This window comes from Lygodium microphyllum, chromosome 16, assembly GCF_053477565.2.
Source record: "Lygodium microphyllum isolate KBCC chromosome 16, Lygodium_microphyllum_v1.1.10, whole genome shotgun sequence".
Classification (NCBI taxonomy): domain Eukaryota; kingdom Viridiplantae; phylum Streptophyta; class Polypodiopsida; order Schizaeales; family Lygodiaceae; genus Lygodium; species Lygodium microphyllum.
The window spans coordinates 91,011,569-91,024,583 of NC_141150.1; the positions used below are offsets into that span (position 1 = coordinate 91,011,569).

A 13,015-nucleotide genomic window follows, 5' to 3' on the forward strand; every position below is an offset into this window, starting at 1 on the left:
GCTTATTGCTTCAAGCGTTTCTCATACTCAAAAGACGACCGGCTATGTAACCAGCGCCACAACCGTGTGACAGATGCCGAGTATCTTCATGGAGCCTAAAGCACGTCGGAATCTCTCCTGGTCATCATCCCCAACCTCCATCACCTATCAATCCCCCCAACCTCGACCTACATGTTCTGCCTAAAGGCCGACGTAACTAGCCACTATGGCCCACCCCAGTGCCATGGGACTGGCACTCGTCTAGGAGGGGGGTAATGTTAACCCCAATACAAAGAGAGCAAAAAAAAGTGGGAAAGACGCAAGGCAAGGGCCGAAAAAAGGTAGCCCAATTGAAGAAAGAAGAGGAAAGAAGACCAAAAGCGCAAGGGCAACCTTAAAAGTCCAAGGCAAATGCAAAAGGGAAAAATGCGCATTTTAAAATAAAAAGGCGCATCCTAAAATTTTGTAAAAGAGCGTCGGGCTCTCTCACCCGTGCAATTTGTAAATGTAGACAGGCGACGGAAAGGAAGCTAGGAAGATAGAAGGACAATGAGAAAAGGGGCCTAGGTTAATGGCTGTCCATGTAAAAAAGGGGGATGACTGCCCATGGAAATTAGGGTATGTATATAAAGTTGAAAAGTGAATGAGAAGCTCATTCTTTGGTGTGTGGCAAAAAGAGTCTTCTTCTTCCTCTCTTCTTCTCTCCTCCTTGCTTTGTGTGTGCTCTTGAGAGAGGGAGTGTGAGAGTGTGGGGGAGTGAGTATGTTTGAGAGTGAGGGATCAAGAGGATGAAACTCTTCACCATCTCCTCTCCTCTTCTTCTCTTCTCTTCTCTCTTTTTCTCTTGCGTGCGCGGTTATGGAGGATGGAGCTTGGAGATGGAGGAGGCTTGAGGATGCTTGAGCTAGCATCAAGAGTCGTGGAGCTACCAGAGTGCAAGAGAGAGGAGGGTACTCAATCGGGCATCAAGATAAACTCACAACACTCATAGGATCGACGGCGCACCGGCTAGGTGAGAGATAGCCATTAGAGCTCCCTTGGAACGCTTGAAACGATAAGCGGTCTGTGGGTCTTGGCGGTTGAGCGAGAGCTCCCACAGGTTACATTTGCTAGAGACCACCTTTATCCTTGTCTTTTCTTGTACATCCTATCCTATGAATGTTACACAATACTCAAATGATGTTATGACCATATTCAGAAGAGTTGAGTTCAATCACACAACTACCTAAATGGCACGGTTTACCATGGATGGGGTGTTTGATAAAGTTGTTCCTAATAAATGCTTTGTCAATGCCATTATCAAGTACCATGAGTTACCCAAATTGAGCGAGTGGTCTCCTTATTGCTTTGGATGTGTGGAAAAAGTACAAACCTATTGGAAATGACAATTTCTTTGGTGGAAAATTTCAAAATATCATGGTAATACCCCAACTGAAGTAGTCCAAACATCTTGTAGTTTAATACTATCTCATTAGCAAAGCACGGCTAACTACAGCTTATATATGCTTGGGAGGGTCTGTACCAAGAAAGCCAAAGGCTTCTTTCTCTTTTTACGCGACAACTCAAGGGAGGTTAAAGAAAATTCATATGACTATCTCGAGTCGCAAGGTTACGCACATACCGTCTTATGACATTGGCAGGTTTCCTGGAAGCGCAGGCCAGATTTGCGCTTCAATTCGCGCAGAAGAAGCGGTGTGCAAAATGTGCGGAGGAACTGTAGGGCCGCGGGGATTACTCGCGAAGAGATTAGATCATCAAGGGACGTATAATAAAGCCGCATGCAGTGGACAGGCAGTGCATGCACTAATAGAGTTGAACGCATGAGAAGAGAAAAAGAAGAGGAAAGGGTCGAAGGTTAAGCCATTGCTATTCATGTGCATGCATGCAGCTCCGGTCTTTTCTTGAGAGCCCGTGGCGACAGATCTGGCGGTGATTATCAGCGATATAAAGCTGTGAGAGCAAGGGCAACCAAGCTATGGCGGATCATGCAGGATGTGGGACAACTGGTGATGATGCAGCTGCAGGGAAGGCGAGGAGGTCGAGGCGGTCATGGAGCTCTTACTCGATATTAGGGCTGACGTGGATGATGCTGGGCCTCTGGCTGCTATTCGCCTGCCGGGCTGAGGGGCAGGGGATGACGGCGGCTCTGACGGAGATGCTGACGGACGAGGAAGTGGGGGCCCTGTTGCGAGAGCTCCGCGGCCAAAACTACCTGACGGCGGCCGCGGTGCTGGGCGGCCTGGCGCGGCCCGTCATCGCGGCAGGGACCACGCTCTTGGTCCCGTCCGACGTGTCGGTCGCGGAGGCCGCCACGCTGGCTCCGGCAGACTACCTGCCGCTGCTGCGCTTCCACATGCTGGAGGGCAGCCTTGATTTTGCTGAGCTGGAGCGCCTGCCCGTAGGCGCGTGGCTGCCCACGCGCCTGCCGGGCTTCGGGGTCCACGTAAGCAGCAACGCGGAGGGCAACTTCTCCCTCAACAACGCCAGGGTCGTGCGCCCGGACCTCTGCCCGCGCGTCATGCGCCTTGCCAACGTGGCGTGCCACGGGGTGAGCGCGCTGCTGGACCCGGCGTCCGGGCTGGCAGCCCCGCCGGCGCCCAACCCGGCCGCTTTCAACTCGCCGCTACTGCCGCCATCATCCGAGACGGTGCCGATCAGCGGGCCGCCGTCTCCTCAGGCGCCACGACCTGCAGCGCCGTCTCCTCAGACGGCGCCACGTGCAGGTCTGGTTCCCGGCCCGTCAGCGACCCCGACAGCGGGGCAACTCGCGCCGTCAGCTGGGTTCATCAACCCGCCGTCGCCGTCTCCGTCTCCCGTCATGACACCATCTTCTCCAGCAGCTACTCCTGCATATTCTAATTATCCTTCTGCCTCTCCTTCTTCTTCTTCTCCAGCTTCCTCGCCTGCTGCAGCCCCCGATGCCTTCCCCCCTCCCTACATTAATACAGCCTCTCCCTCGCCGTCTGCTCACCTCGTCCCCGGATCGTCAGCCTTGCTCCCTGTCTCGCCAGCTTCTCTCCCTTCCTCCCCTCCCTCTCTCGACAACCCATTCGACGACAGCTCCTCCTCGCTCAATCCCCTCCTGTCGTCCACCTTCTTGCTCCTCTGGCCAGCCTCCATCATATTAGCGGCGCTTCTACTCCTACTTTAGGCATGAGTTTAAGCTGTTTAACGATTATAATTTAGGTCGGAACTGTATATCACATCAGATGTTTGATGATCATATAGGGCTCTCGCCTGTATTAACTGTCACCTGTCCCTTCTCTTCACCAGGGACGCATGCTTTAATGTTCCTTCATGAGATTCCATGGATTTTATACGTTCCCGTTTTACTCTCTTGACCTTCCTTTTAACCAGGGACTCCATACTTGCTCCCCCGGGAGATTCCATAGATTATACTCCTCTAGGCTCTTTCCCTTCCATCATCCACTTATGATGAACTCATATTATCTCTGCTTTTTCACCTATCAATTTCTACATCAATTATTCATTCTCTCTCAGGTCAATGTCAAATGTTTGAGTGTGCTCACCAATGAAAATTGTTAAACAGGCTGTTTCTTGGTATGATATGAGCATCCCGAATGCAATCAAACTATGATAGAAACAAACTTGACAATGAACATTGTCCAAGTTTCTTATAACATTTCTTATAACACGCCAAGCCGTTTAGTGCGCAAACCTTTTGAGCGTGCTAGCGTATGGAATTTCGAACTTTCAAGTGTCTTGATTGAAAGTTTCACCCATCAAATTCTACTTGTTAGATTGTCATTGATAATGTATGTTCAAATACAACGTATGGCCAACGTCGTATATGTATAAATTGGGACAAAAGATATAGGAAGGCTACTATAAGGTTAGGGACACATGAAGCTGTATACAAGTTGCAAAACGCCTCTAGGTGCCTAGAGGCTAGATAGACAAAAGTAAAGAGACACTACCATCCTCCACCTACCATTGTTATGGCATGAGTAATGAGATCACATATATCAATCATCTTACTACAATATCCTCGTAATACATTAGGATTGTTTCACCATTCTTGAGGCTTCAAGCCAATATGGTGCCCTTTCAATCAATTGGTTGCACATAACCTTGTGGCTATAGCATATAGAACGAGCTTATAATGCATATTCCCATTCAATGGTGCAACTAAAATATCCATTAGGCATAGCTCTAAACCATCCCTTGGGACATTTTAATGTTATTGCTATCCTCACATTAGCCAATATCTAGCTAGGTTAAAACACCTCCTCATATCCCAAGTTTCAATGCGTACATCTATCTTGATGCTTTTAGTTTAAATACATCCTATAATGTGAGGTAATAAGTGACATATTGAGATAATATGTATTTTTATGATCTAGAAATGTGTATAGAGAATGGTTTTTTAAAACAATCTTCTACCAGTGGGGTAAAGCATTGTGCACATACACAAACCATTAACTACAAAGAGCAATTCGCACATGTTAGGTAAAAATTGGTTGTAAGAAGTTAAAAACACATATGAGGATGTTATATGTGGTGTCTTTTAATAGAGTTGATTTAATAGTTTCTTCATAGTGACTACTCTTAAGACATCTTTACATATCATTTGCAACAACCAATCCTGCTCTTTATCTTTCTATTAAACTATTAGATATTCAAATAATAAATCCATTTGCAAGGCAATCACAATACAAGAGATTAGGATAATACACAAAAAACAGCCATATTTTATGCACTATGAAAAAAACTTACAAGTGTCTTTATATGCACATTTGTAGACCTGTGTTTATAGATAGATTAAATCTACAATTTAAAAGCACATATAGTTGCTTAAATATACATGCACACAGATACAACAAAATCTACTATACAAAAATTAGGGAGATATTGGTTGCATATTCACAACTTCAATTGGAGTTGCAATTTTGTAACCTACTCTTCTTGGGTTTTTAAATCCCTTTAAATGTTCACATCAATTACTATGAAAATGTAGCAAAAAAGTTCAAAATAGTAATATTCTACCATAAATCAATGTTTGGATCCAAATTATTGAGCAAGTGTTCTTGAACCTTGAACCATATATTGTAAAAAGTTGATTCAAGGAGTACAATTATTGTGCATACATTTTAAAGCTAGATATTGCTTGGCTTGTAAAAGAGTGGCTACGTTTGCATTCAATAAACTAGCTTGCCTGGCTAGCATTGTTGATCAAATTGACTAATTGCGCATTGTGTGGTTTGCAACTTGCAAAGTTCACGAGGCTTCTCCTAGTTTTCTTTGCGTTTTTGTGAGAAAAGGGCTACTTCTCTTTGCTCACAATAGGACAAACAATGTGCTTTGCACTCAATGAACAATGCACTCCACACCTCATATAAAATCCCACTAGTTGTCTACATGAAATAAACACAAAAATCTGAGCACTCTATATGTGTGTGCATGTGTATCCACATCATGCATACATTTGCTTAATTTGCATAAATGTGCAACCCATGAGGTTGCAACTCACTTCATCTTTATGTATCCCATGATTTTTTCACTTTCATGTCTCCTACTTGGTTTCAAAACTTTAGAGAAGGTGACATTAATGTTAATCCTAATATAACCACACCTATACATTGGCATACCTTTACATAGGTAAATGGCTACAAAGTTGGAACCAATGACCATCATTATTAAAGATCAAGCTAGGCCTATAGATAATGGGTAAGATCATTGTTTACAATCTGTGTGTGTGTGTGTGTGTGTGGGCCTGCGCGCGCGCATGTGCGTGCGTGTGCATGTGCATGTGCATGTGCATGTGTCGAGTAAGTTACACATGAATATATATGTGGATCATGTGGGTTCAAAATAAGGTATTTTAAAAATACTATTTTATATATTTTTTAAATACAAAAGGGTGAAATACAAAGGGGTTATAATTTACATATTGAATAGAAAAGGATTATATTTTATTCAAAAAAATCACAAATAAGGATATTTATAAATTATAGGCCTTGAACGCATGTGATGTATAGCTGGACATAAATATAGTAACTTCCCTGAGATGTGTGTGTGTGTGTGTGTGTGTGAGCATAAAGTCATCCAACACAAAGGGTTTGATAATGAGCTTGTAGATCACCTCAATATACTTGCAATGGAGGAGAGAGACAGAGAGCAAGTTGACCTAATCACTTTGATGATTGGAACAAATGACTCACCTTAGTAATTGATAATAGGTCTAACTTTATTTTACCTTGAAGTAATGTTGACATTCACCTTACACCCACATAAACACACCATTGCAGCCTCTCTCTCTCTCTCTCTCTCTCTCTCTCTCTCTCTCTCTCTCTCTCTCTCATGGAAACACAAATTGGCAACAAGAATGTATCTACTACACATTTGCCTCACATGAAAACCCCACTTTGGTGTGTGTGTGTGTGTGTGTGTGTATTAGCACTCACACCTCTACAATTTATTATTCAAAATTGAAACGTTATGTGCATAAATATATGGTATAACTTAATTTGAAATGTTGTACTTCTCCTTGTCCACATTCATATGTACCCATAGAACGAAGCTTACATTGAAGAAAATGATATTTGTGCTATCTCTATTTCTTTCTCCCTCTTGTTGACACGTGCATATGCTTAGCTAGGTGAGCAAGTTTGTGTACTAGCAACACAAAGAGAGAGAGAGAGAGAGAGAGAGAGAGAGAGAGAGCTTTGACACTTTTTTTGATTTCATATTTTCCAATATGAAAGTTTGGGAGGTTTAGAGACATCCATACTTGCCACATGGGTTTGGGTATTAGGTTCAGGAGAACCATGCATTCTACCAAAATCATTCCATGAATAATGTAAGGTTTCATGCTAATTGCCATTGCTAGATCCAAAGTACGAAATATTTTTAGTATAACATAGAGCTAATAATTAAATAGCATCATTTATGATGTACAATATTTATGTCATCTAAAGCATTAATAAGTTCAATAATTCAAAATCATTACGTACTATTTTGTAAAGCATGATTTTCTAAACCAGTAAAAGTTCTTCTCTTGCTTGCACACCCATGTGTGTTCACAACAACAATATATCTCTTTAGCATGTAAGAGAAATCAATAACACTCCACATGCACTATCATTTTCAGCAACCCTAATAGTTTTTGCTATCTCATGCATAAAGATTTGAATTCAAGATGTTGCACATAGAATAAATCTATATTTGTTAATGTAACATTTTATCCTCAATAAAACTCATCTAACCTCTCTTAGCTCATTACAAAATAATAATGGTGCCCACTTCAAATAAGCATTTAAGTGGAGCAATATGACCTTGTAACTTCAAATTGGCATTGCCCACAATCATGGCTTGATAAAGTTCATGCCAAAACATTAAAATACATGTAATGTCTTCAAGCAACGAGCATGAATAATTTCCAATAGGAAGGCCATTATCAATATAGGGATGCTAAACAAAAAATATATTTATTGCTCTCAAGTAATGAACTTCATAAAGTTCTTGGGCCACTACACAAGAGTTGTCCTAATCGTGTTGTATGACATGTTTCCCTATCATGAGAAGCAATACATATATTATAGGGGCATAGTAAAGTAATGCCACCATCAAGTTTGGCTTCAAAGCATAAGAAAATGGGCATATGTATATAGAAATAGTAGTAATCGAAGTACAAGAAGTGCCATCTCCTTGATTGATACAACTTCTACAAAGGTCTCCAAGACTACATATGGGGCATAAATTGATTGCAAATGAGGACCTCATGATGATAAATTCTAATCCATATTTGTATATGTAGTCATTGCCAACGATTCTATGCGCTACTTGTTCATCATTCAACTTACAGGATAACTCCAATATAATGTGTAGGCCACATGGTGCTTCTCCTCCTTTGCAAAGGTGGCGGTGGACGCAATGTTTTAGATGTAGGTCACAGAGAAGCAGGATCAAGCACACATTAAATATGCTATTTTCATCAAATTAGAGACTCACAAATGGTATACATACATCTTTTCAATTATGCCAAAAAGCAGTGAGTCGTAATGAAAGAAAAACGCACCAATGTCTTACTCATGAAATCTCAAACGATGAGTTAAAATGAAGGAGCAGATTGGGAGGGGGGGAAGAGGAGAGTTGTTCTGATGGGCTTTCGTCTTTGTAAACATGATGCCTGATAGTGCTTTGATTAAAACAACACTTAGAAAAGATATCACATTAGAATACTCTAAAAAATAGCCTTGAATGATCAAAAAGCATAATGAAGGGGTTCTTGGAGATCCCAAAGTAGTCAAAGTGTGTTCACACCTATTGTGCTCTCTAAGTCAACCATGGATGATTCTTGATTTTCCTCTCTTCTAAATGCACTAGCTCCCCTTGATTTTACACAATCAACTCCCCCTTCAGCTTTTTGATGCTCAGTCTAATCCTCCTTCTAACCAGTACGATACCTTGCCTGTACTACATTCAATTAATAGTGCCATCAGCCCCATCGGCATGTCCCCCATACTCCATGCAAGCTTAGCAATAGGACCATTGTCCACCATTCCTCCTTTCTTGTTAGCAAAGCTTTCCATCTTTCTTGTTAGATGCTATGAGATTCCCTTTTGAAGAAACAATGTGCTTGATCACCGCAATTTGAGCCACCTTTGCTTTGAAATATCACAATCATCGTGTCCAAAGCCAATCAATAAATCTTGCCTCTTGGGAAGGTGGAAGACATTGTTGCGCTCTCGGGCTGGGTCTTTCACTCGAGCAGCATTGGCACGAATTTCTCGACCTGGGAAATTAGAATGGAACTTGTTTCTTCCTCTTTGTTGAATGTTGATCCCACAGTAAATGTGTGTTCTATTCCCTCCTTAATATGCCCACAAGAGGCTGGTGGGCAAGCGTGCTATACTCCCCGAATACCCACTTGTACCACCATATTCATCCTTGCAGCTCTGCAACCACGGCAGTACTTGCGACAGTGATGAAATAGAAGTTTATCAAGACCTGTCTATCCCAAGGAAATTTAAACACTTTTCCATATAGTAAAAAAAGAGAGATTTTGTAGATACTTATCAAAGTATCGAGAAAAAGTCTCAACTAGTAAAAGTGGAACACTTTACAAGTTAGTGATCTAGTAAAATATTTCTATATAGAAATTTTTTAAAATTCCTAGTTGATGATCTAGTAAAATATTCCTAGATACGAAAACTAGTTGAAACCATAGATATAGTAAAATTTTCCTATACACCAACAATGTTGTCCCTAGATGCATTTCGTGCTTACAATCAACAAGGATATCAGAAGGCTCAAACCTGTGCATTGCGAAAAAAACTTAAAGCATTAAGAGAAAACCTACCATTTTTAGCAAACTTCCTTCCCTTTGATCCTAAAAGCATTGCAATCTCCCATAGCTCCACAACATAGATCTACTCTACTGGTTGTATGCTTCAAACCCTGTAGTCCTATCCACAACAAGACAAATAATGAAAGGATATTAAAATTATTTGCTCATGGAGTACTGATGGGGATAAATGTAATGCCCATCCTAAAAGCATTGCAATCTCCCATAGCTCCACAACATAGATCTACTCTACTGGTTGTATGCTTCAAACCCTATAGTCCTATCCACAACAAGACAAATAATGAAAGGATATTTAAATTATTTGCTCATGGAACCATATTCTATCATACTTACTAATGGGGATAAATGTAATGTCCATCCAAATCAATGCATACTCTTGTGGGAATATGCAATGCTATCTAGACTCTCAAACACTAAGATTTACCAAACACATATGCTAGTGTTGAGTTTGCCCACAATATAGGAATCCAATAGATTGAAGTATCATACTAAGTCAATTTGATTTAACATAACCACCACATGCAAATAGGATATAAAAACCCTCAACTTACATTCTTCATTTTCAATGTTTTAGCAAGTTGTTTAGAGAGGTGGATGAAACATACAAATTCATCAAGCTCAAACTTCAACCAATCTAACATTTTATTGGGCTTGCTACAACCAAAGTAGCAAGAGGTGCATCTAATGTAAGAGCACTAAAGTAGCAAGAGTTGTACCTTCTATGGATTTCCTTCATAAGGATACATACCTTGTGGTGGCATCTTGATGGCATTGCCCATGTCTGGAAGAGCTGCTATCATGACCACTCTAACTCCATACGCAAAAGCTGCTAGATAGAACAAGCCTCTCAATAGTGAGGTTTCAAGTGCGCATAAGCTTCATCTAAAAGATTAGATGAAGATTCACAATAAAGAAGCCTTGATTTTCTCAAATGCTAGCTAAACATTGATACTCCTATTAAAAATGATGATGCCGATGAAAAATGTACTACAAGCAAGCCATATTCCACAAGAAATTAGATTGGTCTTAGCTATTGAATATCCAAGGTGAACTAAAGTATCAATCCATAGATGGTCTCAAGAGAACTCAAGAAGCCACTCCTTTAAATCCAATATGCCCAATGATTCTTATTAATTCATTAAGCTCCAAGAAGTCGATACAAAAGGGATCATTTTTTAGTTTGCTTCTAGTGATTTTGTGCATCATGGAATTCAACATGATCTGTGCTGAATACATCTCCTACTTCTTCCACATGTCACTGTGAGCCTGCAGCCCTTAGCTACACATTGCTGGTAGTGATGTTTGCACTAATGACTGTAATCCCAAACATGTCTATCCACATGCTTTTTTACAGAGCCCACCTATGATAGTGGGTGCTTCAAAGGAGAAAGGCATGCACTGTGTAGTTACTTGTTGTCCTAGACACAGTTTTGATAGTGACTGTGCATCAAAATCAAGATTTTTGTTGGTGAAAATTGGTACCTGAGTAATGTAGGGATCAATAATTTCAAATGATGTGTTGTTGTTCCCTCAGCCATAACCTATTTGAAGAGTTTAAATTAGCACCATGCAAAGTTGCAGCTTGTGATCATTCACATGATGGCTGCAAATTTTGGAGTTAGTATACTAAGAACATTATAAAGAAACCAAATTCATTCTCTATACACTCATACATACAAAGATTTTAGTTGGTTACACCTTAACACCACCTAATACTACAGAATCACAGAAAAACCTATCAATAATGTTTTACAAAATCATAAGGCAGCCCCTCCCAACTTGCCCTGCCCATCCTTACTTATCCTCAGCCTAACCCACCCCTCTCCTTTCTAGTGTATAACTTTCTGTACATGATACATCAGCTCCTTGCCCTACTATTCCTTCCTCGAGCTCTGTCTTCAACTTTCTTGCCCACCACTTAATGCCTCTTGACTCACCACTTCAACCTTTTCTGGCAAAATAAAGTGTGGCTAATTATTTTATTCAAAATCATTAAAGAACTACCAAGGGCTCAACAGCATAGCTGGGAGCTGAAAGTTGACATCACACATTATGAATACAAGGCCTCCCAAGGCCATTTGAGGGGATTGGGAAAGAGAAGCCAAGGAGCTAGGCAAACCCGGTATGAAGGAACAACTGCCCAAGCTCTATTGATGTCAAGCGTCTCCTTGAAGTTGCTCCCAACCCACAAAGAGATTGGATAATGGAATTGTCATGCACTGAATGGCTCTCCCTGTTGAAAATTGAATTCAAGTTTTGCATCTCTTCAAATTTGATCCACTATACTTAAATAACCGTGTTGAAGAAAAGGACAATAAAATTTCTTAAAACTCTCACCTGAGCATTTGTGGTTACTTCCTTTGTGTCATGATCCTTTGGCATTTCATATTTGATAATCTTAAGGTAGCATCCCACATACATCTTGCAAGCTGGAAACCAAAATTGACTGGTAATTAGTACATGTGCTTCAAATAATTGATGGCACCTTTGATGAAAGCCATGCCATGGTGCTTGATGTTGCTTAATGTAACCCTTCATGTTACCAGCCAGTTTCCAACTATCCTAACTCCTCAACATCACCTTCTTCTCTTGCCCTATGTCTTTAGTTTTCTATTCAATGTGAGTGTTGGGCACCGCCTGTTTGGGATCCTTGATATACAGGTTTGTTCAGACCTATATTTGATATCCTACTCCTCACAGATTTCATGGCTTTTGCATTTCCCACCTTCGGAGTTTCCGCAAGGAAAGTCTTGTAGTCTTCTTCCTCATCTAAAAGATCGTCGCAACAACTGGCCCAACAATCAAGCAACTGGTTGATATTGCAGCAGGAGCTCTGGCCATATCGGGCTGCATAGTGGAGGACACTCTTCTTGTACTTGTCAATGATCGAAATCAGTGCTTCCTTCTAATTATCATGCTTGTGTGTGCTTGCACACATGCATGTGTACAGATTTTCGTTTTAGGGTTTTTCTTATACAAACTCTCATTAAAAATCCTGAGAGGGTCCATGTGAAAGAAGAGCCAAGAAAGTTATGATGTATATAAGTAATCAAAAAAACTTTGACAAATTAAGAAGACCCAAACAAAAAAGAGAGAGAGAATATATGCCACCTCATTTGGAGCATCATGCTTCTACCTTGGTAAACTATACACCTTTCTCTCTTCTTCTTTTTTGGTTTCTCCTTAGAGCCTTTACTCTTCTTTGAAACATCCTTTGATGATGACACTTTTCTTATTGAAACAGAAACCTACATATGCAGAAAATATCAATATACATAGTGAACGTTAGATGAGAAAGCCTCACACCATCCTAGTCCTTGAAATATTAGCACACATTTTGAACTAAGGTATCACTAGCCCAATATATGGCTAGCATATGGTGGCACAAAGACTCTAGCAATGCAATCACCCTCCGTTAATGATTTGAGATGCCTCTAATTGATGTGCATCATAGGTACATGTGGACTACTTGTTGGTGCATCTACAATTAGACTGCCATTGTCCAATATATGGAGGAAGTACAAGATATATGGGCTTCTAGGCTATAGAAGCACAACACCCCAGATGTTAATCAACTCTCTCTCTCTCTCTCTCTCTCTCTCTCTCTCTCTCTCTCTCTCTCTCTCTCTCTCTCTCTCTCTCTCTCTCTCTCTCTCTCTCTCTCTCTCTCTCTCTCTCTCTCTCTCTCTTTGTGTGTGTGTGTGTGTG

The 13,015-nt window shown here is 40.9% G+C and overlaps 1 protein-coding gene across 1 annotated transcript; it reads left to right on the top strand.

The window, feature by feature from the left end:
• Positions 1 to 1,602: 1,602 nt before the first annotated feature.
• Positions 1,603 to 3,130, top strand: LOC148023108 (uncharacterized). The gene has a single exon (XM_087695313.1). The coding sequence runs from the start codon at positions 1,955 to 1,957 to the stop codon at positions 3,128 to 3,130; it is 1,176 nt and encodes a 391-aa protein (XP_087551439.1). The 5' UTR covers positions 1,603 to 1,954.
• The last annotated feature ends 9,885 nt before the right edge of the window (positions 3,131 to 13,015 follow it).